We start from the raw sequence: 9,981 nt of genomic DNA, 5'->3' as shown, positions 1-9,981 counted from the left end.
GAAGCTTCAGATAAAGTCTAAGATAAGTGACACAACACAGACCTGGAGAGAAACAAAAGCCTCCTGTGCTGTATACACTGACCATACTTACTAGTGTCACAGGTGGGAGACTGTAGGGAGACGGCATTGTGTTACAGCAACCATACCTGCTCAGAGGTACAGTACACTGCAGCACTCTGCCATGAACATGACACCTGACACAGTCACCTGGACGGTTGTGTATGTATGTCATAGGGAAATGAACTCTATCTGTCTGACCTGATAAAAGTACATGTGGGTTTGGGAAGTCAAAGTGGTGGAATACAAATATGTCTTGTGTTCCCATTATTTATGGTGACGTATGAGTCAGGGGGGCTCATTCTTCCTCCACTAGATGGCGATCTAATGATTTTGACCAATGACATGTTTGGGATGAAGTCACTTCTGTTCTCTGCTGCTCCCATGTGGAACAATAGAACAGTTCATGAGTGGAAGAGTGTTTGCGTCCTTTTTCCAGATGTGGGTTTCTTTCATTTTTACGTCACTTTTTGGTGATAACGACCAATGTTTAATTCATATATTGTGCGTAATCACCTGTTGCTGAAGATTGAAGGTGGATGTACAGGTACATATAACAAATTCAGACAGGTTTATTGAACAGTATTGATCTGATACCAGTTGGTCACCTTTTTTGACGTTTGAAATGTCCTTAAACCCCTGAAAGCACCACAGTAGTCTTAACTTTTTTATGATTATATTTTGATGTTTTTTTTTAATAATGTGTGAAAGAAGCAACCCTGAGCTGTAGATGTAATTATAAATGAACAAATAAATGCAATCACTAAAAGTAACATTAACATTTCACAACTTAATATCAGCAGTATTACCATAATATGAGCAAGTGATCCTTGATTGAAGCATCATAAGTGCCATGTTCACATGGCCCTAGGTCTTCATCACATAACACACGACCCCATTAAGCTTTTAAAGAGAGTTTCACAATGGCATCAAGTAGTAACACATGCAGCACATGTAGTTACATAGTTGCACAGATAGTTGCCAGGTTATTAAGTTCACTTAGCTAAATCCATTTATATCTATGAGGGTTGACAGAATATTACAAACACCTCTCAGTATAATAATAATAACTCAGTTATGGGTGTAATTCTGAAATTCTTAAACTGAGTCAACAAACTCATTTTTTATCTCACAATTAACAGTTTTATATTTAAAGGTGTGGACAAACTGTATAATTTGTAAATATTAAACATTAGACCTATTTTGCTGTGTTTCAGCTGTGTGTCACATGACTTTTTGGTCCAATCATGATCGAGTGATCACACCCTGTGCTAAAAGTGAGGCTAGTTTAATTAGCTCAAGATGGATAATAACCCTAAGTTTGCAGACCACCACCCAGCAGTGTGATTTTTTTGGTATCAACTGCAGGTATGAACTGAACAGTGGCTCAAAAATCATTACACCCCTATTAACAGTAATATACCACGGTAGTGGCCATGAAACAAAAATGTCAAGCATTCCCAGCTGCTAGCTTCTTTGAAAAACTTGGATTTTGAGCTCTAGCAAACAAATTCATTAGATTTATTGCAGGGCTGTTATATTAAACTGCATTAGTTTTAGTATGTGTAGCTAATAAAGCAGCAACTGAGTGTATACAGAATGTACGTTTGTGATTTTTCAAAAGATGAAAGATTCCCCACACCAGTGTTTCCTAGGCTTATTAGTCCCACCACAGTTTCATGATAAACCAAAACTATAACCTGTAAAGGCTCAGTTGATCCCCATTTCAGAAACTGAGCCCTAGAATTGCGATGCTAAGGCAAAGAAGAAAAGACTGAACAGCTTTGGTAGACGAAGACACAGTGGGAGTTGCTGTTGGAACCTGGGAGTTGGTACTGGTACTGGTGGTGGTGGTTGCAGTTACATTCACAGGTTGCGTGCTGTTGTCGGCTGTTGCCCGGACAGTGTAGAAACAGGAGCCTACATTACCCGCCTGATCCACAACCAGCAGCTCCACATCAGGTGAACAGCAAGACGCATTGTAGGACACCAGCGTTATGTTCTCGTTGTCAGCGGACAGACTGGTGTTCATGGTCCCGTTGCCTTGTCTGAGGCTGATACGGTCGACTCCCGTCCCCTCAGCCCCATCGGTCACCTGAACAGAGAGCGACCACATCGACAAACTGCAGTTTTCGGAGCAGTTGGACTGCAGGCTGAGCAGCTGACACACTGGACGGGTGAAATCGGTCACCTATGAGGAGAGGAAAGAATAGATAAAGTCAACCAGTGACTCAACCAGTAAACACCATGATGAAGGGAGTTAATGAGCTAGAATGATTATTTTTTGCCTTAACGTTTATTGAAATGTGATTTTCTCCCTCAATTTGAGACTTACCGTGCTAAGGGCAGTGAAACGCAGTACGACATAGTTGGTGTCTGCACCTCCTGGAGCATTAGCCTCAATGGTCAAGGTGACATCAGTACCAGATGTCGTATTAAGAGGTGCTGTGAGGTTCACCGTACCATTAGCACTGCCTCCAGTTCCTAGGAATAAACTGGAAGGGAAAGTTGAAGGAAAACCTTGGTCATTGGTAGCTTGGATGATGAAATTTCCTCCAGCGCCACTAGTCGCCACAGAGAAGTCAACAGAAAGTGGTATTCCTGGAACCAAGACACTGTTTGAATCAGCCTAAAAAAAGAAGGAAAACGGACAATGGTCAGTATCAGTTGCAAACTTAATAAGCCAACCTTAAAAGGTATATCATAGGTTTTACATTGATGTATTTTACTTACGGCAGTAACAGTCAGAGATGAAGCCCTGATGCTGGTGGCTGACTGCCTTTGGAAAGGCACTGAGGAAGCTTTGGAGGAAGTGTTGCTGGTTTGCCCCTTCACGAGCACCACAAACTCAACCGACGGGATCCTGTCAAACTGAACTAAGAAGTCTTCTCCATCCTGAGCCTGCACACTGCCATTGACCTTCCCTGACCCCGAGGATTCAACTAGAGTGACTTCTGTCACTGTGGCCGAGTCACCGCCGATTAATGTCAGCCTCAGGCTACTGTTAACACCTGCAGGAAAAAGAGAAAATCGATTCAAGTATGTCTCATTTGAATAGATTATTTTGACATATCATAAAATTCTGGGTTGTTTACCAGCTCTGGGACGATTGTCTAAGACATCAAACCCTCCCAATGGACCCTGCGACACCTCCAAAAAGTCAAACAGGAAGTCAATGGAACTCTCACCTGCAAATAAAAAAACTGATTTGGATGAAGCAGCTATTCAAGGTAAAGGATAGTAGAATAATAATAAAGTATTTCTTATGTGATTCAACCACATAACAATGGAGGCCTCACCTACAACCTTCAGAGTGTAGGGACTTGCTGACTCCATTTTAATTTCCCACAGTCCCACTTGTGTTTTTAGCTGCAGAGTCTGGAAGTTTCCCACTGACTTGGATGTAATGATCAGTGATCCTGTCATGTTAGCACTGCTGTGAGAAACGCCTAAAAAAAACAAGAAATATAACACACTGATATTAATCAAACAGGCCAAGAGCTAAACAAACTGAGTTGTTTTCACCGTTAACAGTGAAACATCACCTGTGGGACTGATGAGAGTGAAGGTGGCAGAGCGCCCAGTGATGTAAATCGTGAGGTTTTTTACTGATTCATCAACTGTGAAAGTGAAATTTTCGGCCTTCCCTGGGCTCCTGGCCGCTTGCAGAAGAGTTACCTATGAGATTAAATGAAACTGGTGACACAGCTGAATCCTTTTTAACTAAGTCAGTGGTGATGCCAGTGTGAGTATTTTGTTACTACCAGAGAGGAGCTGGAGGACTCTGTTATGATGCTGGTGGCCCCGAGCAGCTCACTTTTTGCGACTTCAATAGCCTGACCTCCTGAAGCCTGAGCCAGGTCTCTGTAGAGCTGGGCATCTGATTTCAGCATCCGACTGTTTTGTTGTTGGCCGTTGTCAGTCTGTCTTCGACGACGAGACCCAAGAATGTTAGTAATCATGAAGGTCACCTGAAAAGTAAAGAAGTGAATGAGAATTTGAGACTAGAAGCCCACCGGCGGGCGCTTTAAGTTAATCATTACCAAACTGTCTTTTGTTATATTTTGATTCAAAAGCCCAGCAGCAGAAAATTACATATTGTGCATTTAATTTGTACAATGCACCAGTTAAACATAAATCATATAATTAAATCCTAAAATATAATATTAGTTGTGATTAAGAAACAGGCTTCTGATGTTAGTCTGAACGTGGACAGTGTTATTATGTGACAACAGGTCATTTTATATCTATGCAAGGTATATTTGCTCAGCTGAAGGTCCCTTCACACGTCATTCTATTAATTAGGTTATAGAGAGGTTTTGCAATTTTAAATCCTTAATACACAAATTATTACACGATTCATTTCCACACCATGTGTTTTTATATTGACACATAACCGCTCACCACACTTTTGGTCCGCTCAATGAGCGCAGTCACTGTGCTTCTCAGGTGTGTATCTTTAGCAGTTGCATCAGTGAAGAGGAAGATCTCAGAGTTTGAGGGAACACCAGTTAAAGCCAGCTGTGTAAGGGAGACAGGCCATCAAGAATAGTTCAGGTTCTGTTTTACATACGATCAAGACAGATTTGGAAGTAGTCTCAAACGCATTCCAGCACCTGAAGTCCGGAGAGACTCATTTCTGGAGAATCTCCTCCACCATCTGCTGACAGTGAATTAATAGCATTCTTGAAAACATTTGGGTCTGTAGTTTTTGTCAGTGGGCCAAAATCTGGAATTAAGGTGGAGACAGGAGAAAAAATGGGTTTTTATTCTTCATCCTGTGCTTATACTGAAGCCCTGAGTGGTAAGTGATAGTCTAGTGTGGAGCGTCCTACCTGGATCATTAAATGGTACAAGAATGTAAAGTGAGGGCTCATCCTCCGTTCCCACTTTACTGTTGATTATAGAGGAAGTGACGGTCCTCACTGCCGCAATGTCATCACCCATACTTCCCGTGGTGTCAATCACGAAACAAAGAGGTTTACCTTTGGTTATTCCCATCATCCTGAGGGATGAAGAGGGAAGTCATAGACAAAGAGTTAAGAAAAACGTCATAATTCATCTATCTATAGTACATACAGTAGCTGTGACTTAAAAATGCAGAGTGGGTTTCGTACTGGAGGAACGGTCTGTCACCAGCAGCCCCTCGAACGTCCTCTAGTAGCTCACTGGTTGCAGCTATTGCCAAATTTGCTGCTTCTCTGTGGAGATGTCCATGACTGGAATCAAACTCATCTTTGTTGATCCCACCTTTAGGCTCAATCTTACTTGTTTGATCAAATGCTCCTCCGTGGCTGCATTTTCCTGTTCACAGTTAGAAATGAGAACAAAATGCTCCATACAGCTTCACATGTGCCTATTTTGTAGAGAATACCACATATTTCTTAAGTTAAAGTAACATGTAGGCTTGTTGTGTATTGCTTAAACTGTTGCATTATGTCCGTGTTGGGGACTATTATATATTGAGTAAAGGCAAGCAAGCATAAGATTGTGATCCTGACAGAGAACCAGAATATGACCCAGCCTGGCAGCTTCTTTAAAAGTATGCTAGATTCATTGATAAAAAAATAATTACTACTTAATATGAAAACATGTACCTGTAGGTTTGGTGGAGAAAAAAGGCAGAAGACTAAAATATCCTGAGGTAAGTATCTTTTCCTCGAGGATATCCTCCAAAATGTTGTTGGTGCAGTCGTCTCCATCACAGTTGCGACAGGTTGCTCTGCTTTTAGCTGTAAATTAGATTAGATTCAGTTTGACTGTCGCTGGACACAGTAAGCACAACGAAATGCAGTTGAGCATCTGACCACAAAGTGCCAACAGTAGTAAAAAGCACACATAGACATATTTTCAAAAAGACAGAAATGAATAAATCGTAGTATAATGGGTGGAGATATATACAGTATTAAGAGGCAGCAGCTGTGCAGAGTGTAAAAGAGGACAATGTGTATATTTTTGAAGGGTAGTGTCAGGTACAGTTGGTTCAATAAAGTGCAAAGTGTGTTCCTCTTCTTCATTTCTTTTATTAACACATCCTGACACACATTGACATTATATGACCCATTTACCTGCTACGTTGCCAATGCTGGTGTCAGATCTGATCAGATTGGAGTTTGGGAGCTTGTTTCTCATTTCCACCCAGTTACTGTGGCTGTAGAAATCCTTCAGATTGAAAAAATTCATTATTTAAAACAAGTGTTATTTAACCTCTATTTCTAACTAATTTAATTTAATTTACATATTTACACATTTATTTATTGCTATCAAAACAATCTTTCTTCATAAAATAACTGTTGTGGAAATAAAAGCATTTATAGAAAGTAGCGTACCTGCAAAGTGTGTAATATTCTTCCCAGTTTTGCTCTTGCTGCCTCAAAGTTATTTCGCTTGTTGCTGGCCTTCACAGCTGAGAGTCCTTCTGCGATGAGCTTCCTTCCCTCTGTAAACTCTTCATTGTCAAAGTGAAAACGAGGGCTGAATAAACGAGAAATATCAACTCTCCGGTTGTTTTTTTGGATTAACTTGATGGCTTGGCGGAAACTCTTGGATGATTTTGACGCTTCACAGGCAACAGCAACAGACTCAGCAGTAAAAGGCTGTGGCTACATACACAGAAACACACACAAACACAAATGGTTTTATTGCAGTGTGAAATTAAATGTACTATTTGACAATAAATCAGTACATAATAGTCATAGGATTGATTTCATTCTTACAGGAAAAGTAAAGTTTTTGCCTTCAGCCAGGGCCAGAGCCCGGCACGCCTGCACGGTGGTATTTAAGATCGCTCTCCCAGTGATGTCCTCATGTTTCAAAGAGTCTCCTCCGAATAATCCAAATAAGCTTATTCCAAATCCATGAGCTCCAGTCTGCAGAAGCAGGAGACACAGCACGGCCAACAGAGACATCACTGCACAACCTGTCTGATAGACATGAGGAAAAGATTTAAAAAAACACTGCTAACGCCACTGTTTATAATAGGTGGCATGACACCATCACAAAGGTCAGTTCTTACCAAGGAAATGTCAGGTGGCAACAACGCCAACAGTCAACAAAGTTTATTAGAGTGTGACTGTTGGTCAGACTGTGACTTAAGTCATTCTTCACCATCTCAAAGGCTGTTTGGCAAAATAACTTGTTCAGGTGGCATCTCAGTTTCAGTTTTGTTAAACTTCACATGAGTTTGTTTCATTAAAAACTATACTGGGTAAGTGGGAGAGGATGTTTTTCTCCTTGTTAGCTTTAACAAATGCGATATTGTAACCACTGAGACGGGTCTTTGGGCTCTGATTCTCTTCTTACAGCAAAGCCAGAGTAAGGGCAAAGTTTTTGTGAAATGGAGGAGGGTATGTAATGTTCAGATCAGACACAACAACAGCTGAGTTTTTCATTCTTTGCCCGGGCGCTTGACTGTTTTTCTTTGTGAGTAGATTTGATCTAGATCAGGCAGATAGTGTTTCCTCTTATCTCACTATGCATCATGGCCTAAGGTGCTGCATTACACCTTTTTACTGCAACATTACTGTTGCTTATATTCAGGCACAAGCAGCTAGAAGTCACCTATCATGTTTTATTACACAGATCTGAACCATCAGAGCTGACTCTGCACAATAATTTCAGACTGCTAGTCAGCCCTTCAGTTTTTGCCTGTATTGTCAGAGTAGACTGGGTGAGATGTGTTGCCCTGGGCTGGTCAGTCACAATCTGGATCCTGAATGACACGTGTTGGTAAACATACATGTTATTAAGTACTGATTTATATGAAAAATTATATCAAAATCTAAAAATCTCATTTCTGTCAAACTCTACTTTTTTTTTTACATTATCAATAATTGAATATGAATACACTATACCTTACTCTTTGTCTTGATATCCTCTTGTAGAGCACTCACGTATTGTGACAATGTCATTTATAATGCTCTGTGTCCGGGGTGGAGTCATAACACTGGACTTGTTTCACCTGTTGCTTTGCATAATAACATCCATGTAATAGTACAAGATGTAATTCAACCTCAAGTGGCTCGACATAACAGACTTATTTACATGACATAGAATTCTTTTTAAATAAATTATTGTAGCAGACTTTGAGGAAATGTATGCAATTATTGTTTTTATTTATTTTTCCCATTTATTTGTATGTGCATGTGTGTGTGTGTGTGCGCTCTTGGCCAAACAAGCCTTCATTTGCCTGTTTCTATTTGATGTGGAATTGATAATATATTATTCTGTGATTAGAGAAAACAATTTAGACTCTTAACTAATACTGTATCATTGTTAGCATTATTTGTATTCCTTACCTATGTAACAGATCCAATTATCTTTTTATAGCCATATCCAACTATTTATTACAGTTATGGTCTCTTTATGTTCAATTAAGAAGTTGCTTTTGTAGAAAAATAGACCAAAAGGAGAGAGTGAATAAAATCAAATCATCATTACTATACAATATGTAATGTTACCCCCCATGACATTAACTAAATGTCTTATAGAACATGAATGCGATCACATGGAAACCCTGAATTCTACCTGAATAAAAAAAAAAAAAAAAAAAAATCTTTTTAGCCTTTATAGGAACTCATCTACTTCATCTTAAAAGGAATTATTGAATCTGCTCATACAAAGCTTTCCCTTTGGTTTGAGCATTTCTTCTCTCAGAGTGATCTGCGTGGGAGAGAATGATTCATAAATTGACGTCATGAGAGCGAACCAGAAACGTGCAGGCGGTAACCACATCAAACAATGCAGACAGATAAGGTGCAACTTTACTGAATTCTTTCGTTTTCATTTCTCATGAATATGCTGTGTGAGAACCCTGTTTTGTCAGTTAAAGTCCCTGACAGCACATGGTGGTACAATATGTGCTACAAGGCTGATAGATTATTGATTGAGATAGAGAGAAAACACCCATCCCAGGCTTATTATGTATCTTAAAGATTTAAAATACTTTTATGATTGTTTCCAGCTGGTATAACAGAGTCACAGGACAGTAGCATTTCTGTCCACTACAAGCGAAATGATGTTGATAAGGCCACATGCCTATGTGATTGTACTAATCATCTGTAATTACTTATTTCTATTATTTCATTCACCCCTTTCAGCCAATTTATAATTAGAGCTAGAATAAAATTAACAAAGGAAAAATTTCCAAGGACTGCTGTATCGACAGTTCAAAAAATATTTGCACGTAAACTGGGGAATGAATGGACAAGAAATAATGACAGAAAAGACTATGATCCTGTTCATGTTAATGGGACAGATTTACAGTGCATTCAGAAAGTCAGATTTTTCTTATTTTGTTATGTTGCAGCCTTATGCTAAAATAAAAAAAGAATTTTTTAAAAATCTGGAAATCGCTCTGGAAGTTTCTCCCATGTCCACACAGGATCTCTCGAGCGCAGCCAGAGTAACCATCTGGTTCTCGGTCACCTGTCACACCAAAGCCCTTCTCCCCTGATTGCTCAGTTTGGCTGTGCAGCCAGTTCTACGAAGAGTCTTGGTTGTTCAAAACTTCTTCCGTTTAAGAATAATGGAGGTGACTGTGTTCTTGGGAACCTTCAGTGCAGCCAGCCTTCCCCAGATCTGTGCCTCGACCCAACCTTCTCTCTGAGCTCTGCAGGGAATCCCTTTGACCTCCTGGCTTGGTTTTTCCAACCGAACTGACCAAAGGTGGACTAAATATGATGATCCAGAGAAACTGGAGGCAACTTAGTTGAATTTCAGGTGTCATAACAAGGGGTCTGAATTCTTATGCCAATGTGATATTTCAGTTTTTCCTTTTCAATAAATTCTGTTTTCACTTTGTCATTATGGGGTAATGAGTCTAGATAGATGAAGGGAGATATGATTGTTTGGATTTTGGCACAAGGCTGCAACATAACAAAATGTGAAAAAGTCGAAGGGGTATGAACAGTTTGCGAATGCACT

General features: G+C 39.9%; 1 protein-coding gene across 2 annotated transcripts; it reads right to left on the bottom strand.

Annotated features, from left to right (window-relative positions):
* Positions 1-613: 613 nt before the first annotated feature.
* Positions 614-9,964, bottom strand: LOC139637584 (von Willebrand factor A domain-containing protein 7-like). 2 transcript variants are annotated; one of them, XM_071506396.1, is made up of 16 exons: positions 7,911-9,964; positions 6,774-6,980; positions 6,387-6,659; positions 6,126-6,219; positions 5,655-5,789; positions 5,175-5,361; positions 4,893-5,062; positions 4,674-4,786; positions 4,462-4,578; positions 3,822-4,028; positions 3,603-3,735; positions 3,357-3,506; positions 3,153-3,245; positions 2,791-3,068; positions 2,393-2,686; positions 614-2,248 (listed from the first exon to the last, which is right to left on the bottom strand). In XM_071506396.1, the coding sequence occupies exons 1-16, from the start codon at positions 7,965-7,967 to the stop codon at positions 1,784-1,786; spliced, it is 2,973 nt and encodes a 990-aa protein (XP_071362497.1). In that variant the 5' UTR covers positions 7,968-9,964; the 3' UTR covers positions 614-1,783. The 2 variants fall into 2 exon arrangements, with proteins under 2 accessions (XP_071362497.1, XP_071362498.1); XM_071506397.1 differs by having other exon boundaries at positions 6,774-6,976; positions 7,911-7,972.
* Between the last annotated feature and the right edge of the window lie 17 nt (positions 9,965-9,981).

The sequence above is a fragment of the Trachinotus anak genome, unplaced genomic scaffold (assembly GCF_046630095.1).
Source record: "Trachinotus anak isolate AG129_WGS33_773 ecotype Australia unplaced genomic scaffold, CSIRO_AGI_Tana_v1 ptg000020l, whole genome shotgun sequence".
Classification (NCBI taxonomy): Eukaryota; Metazoa; Chordata; class Actinopteri; order Carangiformes; family Carangidae; genus Trachinotus; species Trachinotus anak.
Note: the sequence above shows the minus strand (reverse complement) of the source record. Positions and strands in the feature narration are given on the sequence as shown.

Bases quoted from the DNA above. Each gene is read 5' to 3' on its own strand.
- LOC139637584 (XM_071506396.1), bottom strand. From the start codon at position 7,967: ATGACATTGTCACAATACGTGAGTGCTCTACAAGAGGATATCAAGACA. The intron at 3,736-3,821 runs GTAGTAACAAAA...TTAATCTCATAG, and splicing joins AGTCCTCCAGCTCCTCTCTG to GTAACTCTTCTGCAAGCGGC. The intron at 3,069-3,152 runs GTAAACAACCCA...TTTTTCCTGCAG, and splicing joins AGACAATCGTCCCAGAGCTG to GTGTTAACAGTAGCCTGAGG.